Source organism: Geotrypetes seraphini, chromosome 19 (assembly GCF_902459505.1).
Source record: "Geotrypetes seraphini chromosome 19, aGeoSer1.1, whole genome shotgun sequence".
In the NCBI taxonomy this organism is placed as follows: domain Eukaryota; kingdom Metazoa; phylum Chordata; class Amphibia; order Gymnophiona; family Dermophiidae; genus Geotrypetes; species Geotrypetes seraphini.
The window spans coordinates 12,467,912-12,480,883 of record NC_047102.1 but is presented as its reverse complement, the minus strand read 5'-3'; the positions used below and the strand labels follow the sequence as shown (position 1 = coordinate 12,480,883).

Sequence of the window (12,972 nt, the reverse complement as noted above, 5' to 3'; positions counted from 1 at the left end):
TTACAGAGGAATACTTTTAAAACCAACAGGAGAAAATATTTTTTCACTCAGAGAATAGTTAAGCTCTGGAACGCGTTGCCAGAGGTTGTGGTAAGAGCGGATAGAGTAGCTGGTTTTAAGAGAGGTTTGGACAAGTTCCTGGAGGAAAAGTCCATAGTCTGTTATTGAGAAAGACATGGGGGAAGCCACTGCTTGCCCTGGATTGGTAGCATGGAATGTTGCTACTAGTTAGGGTTCCAGAATTTTGCTATTCTCTGAGATTCTGCCTGGAATCTCGATACTCCTTGGTTTTGTCCAGGTACTAGTGACCTGGATTGGCCACCGTGAGAACAGGCTACTGGGCTTGATGGACCATTCTTATGTTCTTATGCTACACGTTCCAACTATCAAGCATTGGTTTGCCAACTTGGAAACACCACTCCTCATGTAATGGCCCTGCAGTCTCATTGGGCGATCCTGATGCATTCCCTGCACCTGGAGGTTAATAAATAATCATCATTTTGGTTTTCTCCCGTGCACATACCCACCTGGGGGCGGCGAGCTCGGATGATCCAGGTGGGTGGGACAATGACAGCAGCATGAGCCCCAAATGAGCAGGGGTCTTCAATCTGATGCAGCATGAAACAGGAGACTTTATTGTGATACTGTGGGGGAAGGCAGAGACGGGAAGAGAGACAGACGGGAGAAGAAAGAAGAGTGAATCTCAGTCAATTCAAATTCTTTTTTTTTTTCCCCATGAAATTTTATTGAGTTTTCAAAAAGTTACAAGAAACAAAGGCAATAAAAGAACATCAATGAGCGTCACAGTACAATAGTACAAATTAGAGAATGACACGGGGAAAAAATCTGTCCCCGTCACCGCCCCGTCACCGGCCCACCATCCTCTGCACCGCCCCGTCACCGCCGATCCCTTCACCGCCCCGTCACCGTCACCGCCATCCCTTTCACCGCCCCGTCACCGCCACTGCCATCCCATTCACCGCCCCGTCACCGTCCCCGCTGCATCCATATAAGCCTTTTTCCTTTCACTCCCTCCTTCCAATTTGAGCCGGGAACACTAGCGATCGCACGGTCCCCGCGGCCACTACCTGCCTGCCCGGTCGATCCTGGTGTTTGGCCGGCTCTCTCCCTTCTCCTCACCTTGGTTTGTGGGTTTTCTTTTTCGGCAACCTGCGCGCTTTCCCAGGGAGCCGCACACGCGCGGCTGCTCAGTGTTCGATCTTCTGCTCTGCTGCAACTTCCTGTTTCCGGTTGCGTCAGAGCAGAAGATCGAGGCTGAGCAGCGGCGGGTGTGCGCGGCTCTCTGGTAGCGTGCGGGTCGCCGAGGAGGAGGATCTGCGGACTGGGGTGAGGAGAGGGGAGAGAGCTGGCTGGACACTGGAATCGATTGGGCGGGCGGGTGTGAGCTGCAGGGACCGCGCGATCCTTCATGCCTCACTGCGGGGGACAAGACCATTCACCGCCCCGCGGGCGGTGAATGGCCTTGTCCCCGTCGCCGCAGCGACTGCTAGTTTTCTTCCCCGTTTTCGGCGGGTGACCCGCGGCTAAAATGCGGTGGCCGCGGGTAAACCGCCACCGTGTCATTCTCTAGTACAAATATCAGATTAGAACTTAATGGGTGTTTTATCTATTTGCGTGCTTACATTTGATATTTGAGAGACAGAGAGATTACTAACAAGAAACACACTGAAAAAAAACTTTTAAACACCGTTTGGTAGTGATTGTAAATACACTTGTAAGGGGAACCATTGGTTATTGAAGGAGATTGTGCTTATAAATTTTGTTGCATGGGTCAATTCGTATTTATAATAGTGTAGTATCAATTGCCACCAGTGATGTGAGGAGAGAGAGTTGGCCGATTTCCAGTTAGAAAGAATATGCTCGAGTGCTATGGAGAGAAGAGCATTTAGGAGTTTATTTTGTCTCTCGTCAATAACTTCTTGTAAAGCATGAGATTTGAATATTACTATGGAGAGAGAAATATCATGGTGAAAATCAAAATTTTTTTAACTTAGTTCCCATATAGCTCTCCAGAATCGTATTACATAGGGACATTCCTAAATCATATGAAGTAGTGAACCTACAGCTTGTCCACAATTCCAGTAATTGCTGATCTGTCAATTCAAATTCTATGATGCCATTTAAATGATGCAAACATACCAAAGCCAGTAAAACAATTATTTTAAAATTTTCTATACCGTTTACAACTAAACAGTTTACAAAATTTACATACAGAGTTTTAAAACAGGAATATAATAAAATGAACATACAAAGCAACCTTAAAAATTATGTCTAGAAAAAGGCATCTACAAATAACTGCATTTGAAGCAATTTTCTAAACATCCCCTTTTCAGGACACCAAAGAGTTCCATATCTTAACCAATTAGATACAGTAGAGCTCCTTAATAGCAAATATTCAGGCTATTTGGAGTAGCTACTTAGAAACAAGACCTTGTGGGATGGAAGAAAGCGGAGAGAAGACAGATTTGGAAAGAGTAAAACTAACTGATCTCACCACACCAGGTTTACGAGTAACTTTGCTTTCTATGAACTGCTTCTAAAATAAGTCATACCTTTCTGGAGATAAGATCTCCAGAACTGCACATTACTCCAGATAGTAACGTAACATAGTAGATGACGGCAGATAAAGACCCGAATGGTCCATCCAGTCTGCCCAACTTGATTCAATTTACATTTTTTTTAAAATTTTTCCTTCTTAACTTTTTCTGGGCAAGAATCCAAAGCTCTACCAGGTGCTGTGCTTGGGTTCCGACTGCCGAAATCTCCGTCAAAACCGACTCCAGCCCATCTCCACCCTCCCAGCCATTACACATTCCCTTGTTTGTGCTGGCAGTTCTTGTCTGTTCTTTTTCTCTCCAGGCTTTGTTCAGTCAGTTGGAACCAGGATGGGTTTCTGGCACCAGGAGCTTCGTTGGACTACCCAGGGAGGTTTTTTCATTTTTGTTTTCCGCCTCCCACTAAAGATATACTCTGTTGGGTCTCTGCAGCAGCCATCTGGGCCAGGGGCCATACACTGACTTTCTATGCAACTTTACAAACACACTCCCCGACTGTGAACTCAGCTTCACTTCTATACAATGACAAATCCCGGGAGTGGATGTTCTGGCTGGGAAACAGAGCTCTACCTACCACATAATAGAGTGTAAACCTCAGCCCCTAAGCCAGCGGGGTTGTCCTTGTGCAGACTTGTATTACTATGCTCTACGTAGGGGCTCAGGCGGAGCCCACTCCTACTTCTGATAGGGTCCCTCTATGTGACAGTAACAGGGCTCAAAGTTTGCTGTGAAAGTAGATGGAGTTCTACAACAAGGTTCAGATTTCTCAACCACGTCACCTCCTCCTCCACCTCTCCTTCCATCTGTCCCCTTTGCCAACCTTCCCTCAACCCCTGTCACCTTTTCTGAAATCCCTGAAAATGAAACTGCATTTCTCTCCTCCTCCAAATCCACTACCTGCTCCTCTGATCCATTTCCCATCAACCTACTCAGCACCATCTCTCCCACTGTCAACCCTGTCACAACCTCAACCTATTGCTCTCCACCGCAACTGTTCCCAATGTCTTCAAACATGCCGTAGTAATACCTCTCCATAAAAAAACCTTACTAGACCCCCACGTGCCCCGTCTCCCTCCTCCCCTTCTTATCCAAGCCACTCCTGGACTTCCTATTCTTGACCCACTTCATTCCATGGAAATTGTTCTTGCTAAAGTCTCCAACGACCTGTTCCAAAGGCCTCTACTCTATCCTTATCCTTCTCAATCTTATCTGCTGCTTTTGACACTGTTGATCACCACTTATTCGCTACACGGTCCTCACTGGGATTCCAGGATTCTGTCCTCTCCTGGTTTTCTTCCTCTCTCTTCCACCGCACTTTCAGCGTATGCCATGGTGGCTCCTCCTCCGCTGCTATCCCATTATCAATCAGCGTACCCCAAGGCTCTGTCCTGAGACCTCTCCTTTTCTCCCTTTATAGTCACTTCCTCGGTGCACTGATCTCTTCCCATGGTTTTCAGCTATCATCTCTACGCTGTTGACTCCCAGATTTACCTCTTCACACCACATATCTCTACAAGAATCCAGGCCCGTGTCTCAGCCTGCCTGGGTATCTCACCACCACCACCTAAAATTGAATATGGCTAAGACCAAGCCACTTCCCCTGTCCTCTATTTCTATGAACAACGCTCTCATTCTCCCTGTCTTAGCTGCTCACAACATCGGGGTCATCTTTGACTCCTCTCCTTCTCTGCTCAGATCCAACAAACCGCTAAAGCCTGTCACTTCTTCCTCCATAATATTACCAAAATCTGACCTCTCCCTCTTCGAGCACACTCCCAAAACCCTTATCTACATTCTCATCACCTCTCACATAGATTACTGCAACATGCTTCTCTCAGGTCTTCCACTCAACCATCTCTCCCCTCTTCAATCCGTCCATAATTCTGCTGCACGTCTTAGATTCCGGGAGAGCCACCATACTCGTATTACCCCTTTCCTCAAATCATTTACGAATACAGTTCAAACTCTTACTGACCTACAAGTCATTCACTCAGCAGCCCTCGGCAGCCCCTCAATCTCTCTCTTCGCTTAAAGTATCTCCCACTAAACTCTCTCCTGCAAACTCCATTCAACAGGTAAGTCCCTCCTATCTGTACCCTTCTCCTCTACTGCCAACTCCAGACTCTGCCCCTTCTATCTTGCTGCACCATCTGCCTGGAATAGACTGCCTGAGCCACTATGTCAAGCTCCATTTCTAGCAGTATTCAAATCCAAGATATAAGCTCACTTTTTCGAGGCTGCTTTTTACTCCTAACTCCCCACTCCCCATAAGATACCTACTGTCCATCTTACCAGTCTCTCTGCGAGAAACTTCCCAACCCCTAAATGTCCTGTTTGTCTGTCTAAATAGACTGTAAGCTCTTCTGAGAAGAAACAGTCTATGACATGTTAAATGCACATGTACAGCGCTGCGTACACCTTTCAGCGCTATAGAAATGATAAATAATAGCAGTAGTAGTCATAGTAACATAGTAGATGACGGCAGATAAAGATCCGAATGGTCCATCCAGTCTGCCCAACCTGATTCAATTTAAATTTTTTAAATTTTTCTTCTTAGCTATTTCTGGGCAAGAATCCAAAGCTTTACCGTGTACTGTGCTTGGGTTCCCAACTGCCAAAATCTCTGTTAAAACTTACTCCAGCCCATCTATACCTTCCCAGCCATTGAAGACCTCCCCAGCCCATCCTCCACCAAACGGCCATACACAGACACAGACCGTGCAAGTCTGCCCAGTACTGGCCTAGTTCAATATTTAATATTATTTTCTGATTCTAAATCCTCTGTGTTCATCCCACGCTTCTTTGAACTCAGTCACATTTTTACTGTCCACCACCTCTCTCGGGAGCGCGTTCCAGGCATCCACCACCCTCTCCGTAAAGTAGAATTTCCTAACATTGCCCCTGAATCTACCACCCCAAAGAGGCTCTCGCCAAGATTAGTGCTGCTTTTTCTGTGAATACTTTGTCCCTGAAAAATGTAGTGCACAATTTGGAAAAATGCACAACATCACAGGCAGAGTTATGCTTTTATCCATGTACAGGATGGGGATTTTAAGGCAGCCTTTTTGCCCAGTAAAGGCCTTTTAGAGACTGCCCTCCATATGATGCGAGAGAGAGAGCCAGAAGCTCCGCTTACCGCTTGCTTACACCAGGAGCAACTGATGGCGACGATCTCCTTGCTATGGAATGCAAACTTCTGTTGGAAACCCTAGAAAAAGAAGTAAAGCTGATGATACAGGACGCTGTCCACCTGTCTTCGAGCCAGTAGAGGGCAGTATATTAAGCGAAGATAACCTAACCAAAGTTTCCTCACCGAGAGAGTTCTTACTCTGTTTAGGTAGAAGAAAGAGTTTGAGAGGCTGATGGCTTCAGAGGCTTTCCTCGCAAAACTCAGAGGAAAAGTACAGGACTAAATTAACTGTATAGACATCCAAGCAAGGGGCAAGATGGGCGTCTGTGTGCAAGTATGAGGCTTGGCACCCAGGACTAGATGGATACAAGGGCTGAATTTTGGCTGGGCGACAGGGATGGCGGAAGAGTAGAGATGAAATTAGGAAGATAGGTGCCTGATTATTCCAAATTTTGATTTACCTCCTGACTGTAGTACACCCCTCCCCTCCCAATTCACGGGTTCACCGCTAGACCACCAGGCTTTAAAAGTAAGGTGTGGAGAAGTCTGGGAGGCGGGGGTGGTTCAGAGTCAGCCTTAAAGTTATTCACAAATTTTGTTATTCACGACGGGGCTGCATGCGAATATGGAAGGGGGGTAGGAGTGTATTTCACTGTCCCTAAGCTTGTACTCAGTAGTGCTGCCCGATTCAGGGAAAATCTTTTGATTCGATTCAGCCTACTGAATCAATTTTTCGATTGGATTAACTTTTCTTGCCCAATCGGATGATTTTTTTGTTTCAAAACATCCTGGCAGGTTTATTTTGTAGTCTTTCCACCCATCCACCCCCCTTTGTCCTCTCCATCCCCACGCTGGTGCTGTGGTGTAAACAAAATAAAAAAGACTTTTCCTTTCTGTTAGGTCTTAGCTCACACTCGCTGTCTAATACCAGCTCTGGCAGGATACACATTTCAAATCTGACATACTGTAATCACAAAAAAGAAAATGATTTTTTTTACCTTCCACATTTGTTTCTTTCTCACTGTCTACCATTTCTCTTTCTCCCTGGTCAAACCTCTCTATTCCCCTCCATGCAGCATCTCTCCTTTCCTCCCCTCTATTATCATATGCAACATTTCTTTCTCTCTCCTCATGCACCATCTCTCCGTGCCCTCCACCCCTTTGTCCAACATTTCTCTCTCTCTCTCTTCTCCATGCGTGTCTCCCTCCCCGCCACCATATGAAGGATTTCTCCCTTTCTACTTCTTTGTTTCATATCTCCCCTCCTCTGCTCCACCCCAATTCTTCCTCTCTCCTTTCTCCCCCCCCATGTGTATCTTTCCTCATCTCCCATCCCCCTGTGCAGCAGCTTACCTTCCCTTCTTCCCATCCCCCCTGTGCAGTACCCCACTAATCGTCCCACTGTGAAACCTGATATTCCTTTGAGGCCTCCTAAAGCAGGAGCGGCGGCAGCGCTCTGAACGGGCTGCTTTGCGACCTGCCCTGCTAGGGTTTCCCTCTGCCACGTCACCGATGACTTAATCAGCGACACAGCAGAGGGAAGGCCGCAAAGCAGCCCATTCAGAGCGCTGCCGCTGTTTTAGGAGGCTTCGGAGGCATGTCAGATGTCACCAGGATGAGCAAAGTCACCAGGATCAGCAAGTCCGATTTTCTCAGACAATGAATCGATTCACCGGAGTGAATCGGGCAGCGCTAGTACTCAGGTGAGTGACTTGTCCCAGATCAGAAGGCACGGCAGTGGACTTTGAACCCAGACTTCCCTGGCTCTCGGCCCACTACTCTCACCACCGGGCACCATTTGGGCACGGAGTCCGTATTGTCGTTCCAAAACTGAGGAGACTGAGGTGTGGAAGAGGCGATTTGGAGAATCCTAGTACAGTTGTAAGTCGGTCTTCATTAGCATCAACTCCACATTGTCTTACCTTTCCACACTGCCGGCACTTGCCATCTTGCCGCCTTCGGTGAACCCAGTGATGTCGGACAAACGTTGGCTAAAGAGACAAATACAGAGAGTGACTTAATTTTTCTTTTAAAATGGCGAGAGAAGATAAAGGCAATTGTAACGGCATGAATAACACACTGCGACGGGAATATCTGTGATGCCCTCCTGGCCGGGTTTTCCAGGAATCCTGCACATTCACCCCCAATAGCACACTTAAACCACTTTAGAGGGTGTAATAAACACTTTTATTAAGAGCCTATTCATGCACTTAACTTTTATATCTTACATTCAGTTCAACAACCTCAGCTTTCGATCATTTCCCCAGCTCTCACATTATTCAAGTAATATAGTTGACTTACTGCAGATCTCATCCAAACACTAACCATCTCACATAGGCAGATCTTCTGAGCTTCCTCTGCTCAGGGAAGTCTCTCTTCTAGGGACCTCGGAATGAATTCCAAACTCTCACCCCTCCGAGTGAGGCATGACCTGCTCTGGCCAGTTAGCGCCACCTCATGGAGGATAGTCTAACTGCCAGCTCAATGAACCAGCACCCTCTGCTGCCCATTGATATAATAGCATCATTTGTGAGGGAGAATCCTGGACTCCCTCACAATATCTTAAGAAAATCTCACCCCTTCTTAGCTAATGTGGTCCATCCAGTCTGTCTAACAGTCACATTCATTCTCAAGGCAACAAACCAGTAATTATTCGTTTTACTTGCTAAGTTTCAGTATATCCAAGATCGGTAAGATCTGTACTTAGATGATTTCGTCTAAAATACGTGTAACTGCTCCTGATCTTTCTTGCCACGTATGGGACGGAGACCATAGAAGTCTGTCTGGAATCGGCTACACCACCCCCATACTGAAGTATTTCCTGATGTTTCTCGAAAGTCTACCACCCCACTGCTGGAGTCACCATCTCAGCTAACTCCAGCCCCCCTCCTGAACCATCTTGCCCTATATGGGACACAGACCGTAGAAGTCTGTCCAGCATCGGATTCATTTCCCTGCTGCTGGGCTTATATTTAAGCACCACTCCTGCATATCATAAATTAAGTTATAGTTTTTGATCTGTCAAGTTTTATGTCATTATCATCTTCTATTTAGGGATCCTTTGTGTCTATCCTTCACATTTTTGAACTCTGTCACTGATTTTGTCTCCGCCATCCTCTCTGTGAAGAAATACTTCCTGACATTTCTCCTAAATCTACCACCCCGCAACCTCAAATTATGTCCTCTAGTTTTACTGCTATTCCTCTCTGAAATAGATTTGTTTGGAGATTAATATTCTTCAATTATCACCATCATTTTCAGCATAATGAAGTGTGGCGTTCTGGAGAGGAGGCTGGGCAAACCCGAGTACTAGATTGTCTTTTTTGTTGATCCTGCAATATCTATCGTAACCAATGACTACAGGATAATTGGGAAATAATATGGGCCTAGATTTCAGGTCCTGCTCTGCAGGCTGACCAGGACTAGGAGCATTATGGGCACGTTACTCAGAGAACCACATGTCGCTGGAGGAAACTGGAATTTATGATCCACTTTTCTTAGCTGGAAGATCATCAATTCGATCCATGGACTGGCCCTAGAGGAAATGGTAGTCCATGATCTGTGTTCTTTGGCCACAGAACTACCACTTTGTCGTTAATGCTGCCTATGGAGGAAGCTGTGGGTTGAGGTCCATGTTCCTTAGCCAGAAAGAAATCACTGTGATCCTCGAGCTGATGCTGGAGGAAGCTGTGGTTTGTGGTCCACGTTCCTCAGCTAAAGGAATGCCACTATGCTCTTTAGTCTGGTCCTGAAGGAAGTTATAGTACGTGATCCATATTTCTTGGCCAAGGAAATACCTTCATAATCCCTGGTCAGACTACAGACGTAGTACAGAAACAGACCACGATGACTGATCAGAGCCATTAGGCCTAGTTGGTCTGCCCAGGTTCATTCCTATTGTGCTTTCTGAGGCCTCAGTTGATCCGTTGTCCCCTGTGGTTTTTATCGCCTGTGTCTTGGCTTGGTGACTGTCACTAGGATCTCCGAGCTGGCTCTGAAGGAAGCTGTGGTTTGTGGTCAGTGTTCCTCAGCAGGAAAACTATTGCTACCATTCTTGCGCTTGTTCTGAAGGAGGCTATAATCCACAATCTATATTACTCAGCCAGAAAAATATCATTGGCTTTGGAGGGAACTGGGGTTTGAGGTTCCTGTCCTTGGCTGAATGATTATTACCGAGATTTCTGAGCTGCTATGGAGAAAAGTTCAGTTTATGCTCCATGCTCCTTCATTAGAGGAATATGACTGCAATCCCTGAGTTGGGCCTGGTGGGAGAAAACTTTCCATCAGTTTTCTGTCTACTCATTCCTGATCTGCCTTTCGTCGTCCTGTTAGAAGGGACTGATCCTCACTGATGCATCCTATACCCAAACACCGATGGAAAATGGCAGCAAGGAGATGAAGGTTTCATGATAGGACCAGATGCTGGAGAGGCCAGGCCAAGGTCAGTCTCAGAGGCCTCCTACAATGATAGCGTTACAAGAAGAAATGATAGGCAATGGAGGTAGCCAAGGACTGAGGTGAGACCTTGGCTTAACTCAGACCAGTAAAGGTCATGTGATTAGCCCTCCTATCCAAAAAGAAGTTGCCAGAAAGCATCTTGATGTAAACAGACCACAACGAAGAACTGGGTCATTTGGGAAGGAGAATGAAAACAAAGAAAAAGAAAAAAAAAAAGGCAAAACAAGAGAAAATTCACCTAAAAAAAAGGGCAGATAAAAGATGTATCCATTATGGGGATAATATTATAAGCCATTGAAGTGTGTATATACAGGTACACTTCTCCCTCTGCATTCGCGGGGGATGCGGGCAGAACATAGCTGTGAATACCGAAAAACCGCAAATAACTTTTTGCATATTATTCACCTTTTTTTTTTGGTAAAATAGACCTGAAAAAGATAATAAACCGTGAATAACCCAACTTGCGATTTGCTCTCTACAATGCTGGGAGCAGTGGTTTCCAATGTGAAACGCCAGGTTCAGTGATGAAAATTAGGGGGCGGAGTCAGCAGCCGGAAAAATCGTGAATAAGCGAATCCGCATATGCGGAAACCGCGGATATGGAGGGAGAAGTGTATATGCAAAATAATGTAGATGCTCAGACAATACATCCGCTTTTTTTATGCAATGCACGTAGAGGGCCAAATTTAAAATTCTGGTACTTACAGGCAAGATGGGGGAGGGGCAATTGTAGATCTCATTGAAGAGCCACAAAATGAACAAAGAAAGGACACTGTCACGCCTGTGAAGCGCCACGTGTGTACGGCTTTATAGCAAGTGGGAGCAGCTCTCCCTTTGGATTTCATAACATCACCAATTAATATGCAGCGGATAGATTCACAAGGGCGTGGCTCTTGAATATTAAGCCCCCCGTCTTATATTCGAGTCAACCATTTTCCCTTCTTTTGGGGGGGGGGAAATGGGGGTCTCGGCTTATATTCGGATCGACTTATATTTGAGTAAATAAATATAAATCTTGGATCCAAAATGTTGAGAGTGGCTGATTTTTCACATCGTGGGACCATAAGCAGTCTGTAAAAGTTACATGTTTGAACTTCTAGAACTTTCTTATGGGGTTTGGACTGCTGTATTACAAATTGCTCTAACAGAACTAATTAAAAGCTTTGGTCTTCTTTTCCCAGAGAAGGTCCTAGCTATGCTAATGTTCTCAACATTTATGCAAGGACAGGAATTGTTAGGTAAACGCTATGGTCTACTTTATGCCGAAAGGTTCCAGTAAGGAGCCGAGATAACAAGGAAGTTCATCATCTGCATCCTACATCCAACAGGGGCTAAGAGGACAAAAGCCACAGCCGGGAAACGGATTCTGTTTACAGTCACAAACTCATTTGAGGAAAGTTTATTCCTTCCAAATCAGCCCAAACACATACAGGGACCAAGCACCCGTCCAGAGTTCTCACCTCCCGAATGTTGCGGGATCCAGATTCTCGGAATGAAGGCTTGCACCGGAAGTTAATCTGCAAAGAAAGAACACAAAGGGGGCAAGACGCTTATGATGTGGGTTCCTTACCCCAGGGATACTAAAGTTTAGACAGAAATATCCGTGCCAAAGCTCTGGTTTGTATACTGGGCCTGACCAAAAAGCAGCCACCGATCATTGTTAGAAACATTAATAAATGCTTTCACAACTTACTACACACACATACACATAAACTCCAGCATTATACTCACACGCATACACACACAAGAGCTCCATCACTTGTCCTGTTTGTATTAGTACTTTTGTGAATTTTTTTTCCCCTTCTGGCATAGGCCCTACAGCTGATCAACGGGCTTCGTGGAGCTGAGCTCTGCAATGGAGACCCAAAGTTCTTGGGCCAGGGCTCGTACCCTGCGCTGGGCACTGCCAGAACAGAGGTGAAAGTGAGTTCCTGTGCTGGGATGACTTGCCAAGCAGCACCTGGTACCCTCACTATCTCATCACACACAGCAGAAACACCAACACAAGGTTTCCAAAGCCAAGACTTTACATGAGATAAGTCAGTTTACGCTGGAGATGGAATATATGCAAATTTATCTCATGCATATTTATGGTAAATATCCTGAAGAGGAACTCAACTGGCTGTGGGGGGGGGGGGGACATCAAGCCAGGTTTTGGTGCCCTGGTCCAACACCTTTCACACCTCCAAATGTGAACACTCCTTCCCCACCTCATGGGTACATAGTCTCACCCCACTATTTTCTGATCTGAAAAAGAAGGGATACCTTCGAAAGCTAATTAAAAAATGCTCTAAGTTAGTCCAATAAAAAAAAAAAGGCTCTGTTATCACCAGTTGTTCTTGGGGGAGGTTGGAGTGGAGGGTAGGAGCACTGATCTTCAGAGGGGGGAGGGAGGGAGTTTAAAGAGTTAAAAAGAAAAGTCCACATCACATAACGTAGACGTTATGCAAAGCATACCGCTTACCCCAAACTCCTGGTCTGGTCACTGAATTAATGGCCATGGCCGGGGACTTTGGTAACCCTGGAAGTTATGGATCCTAAATTTGGCTACTCGAGGTTCCTTTTAAGCAGCGACAACATCCTCCACAATCAGGGCTCTGAATACAACCTTCAGCTGATGCAGGGACTTTCCCTCCCTCCCACCCCCACCCACGCTGCTCCTTGTGACCCCGGGCAAGTCACTTAATCCCCCCCCCCCCCATTGTCCCAGATGCATTAGAGAGATTGTGAGCCCACCGGAACAGACAGGGATAAACCGTTCTGAGCTCTTCTGGGAGAACGGTATAGAAACGGAATAAAAACACACAC

At 46.0% G+C, this 12,972-nt stretch overlaps 1 protein-coding gene across 8 annotated transcripts in view; it reads right to left on the bottom strand.

The window, feature by feature from the left end:
- DGKZ (diacylglycerol kinase zeta) overlaps positions 1 to 12,972 on the bottom strand; it is a 182,915-nt gene that overhangs the window by 77,282 nt on the left and 92,661 nt on the right. For all 8 annotated transcript variants that reach the window (XM_033928412.1, XM_033928413.1, XM_033928414.1 and 5 more), the window contains 4 exons: positions 11,625 to 11,681; positions 7,629 to 7,697; positions 5,713 to 5,784; positions 528 to 644 (listed from right to left, as the gene is read on the bottom strand). In XM_033928412.1, coding sequence (XP_033784303.1) covers positions 528 to 644; positions 5,713 to 5,784; positions 7,629 to 7,697; positions 11,625 to 11,681 — 315 coding nt within the window. The remainder of the gene's footprint in view (positions 1 to 527; positions 645 to 5,712; positions 5,785 to 7,628; positions 7,698 to 11,624; positions 11,682 to 12,972) is intronic.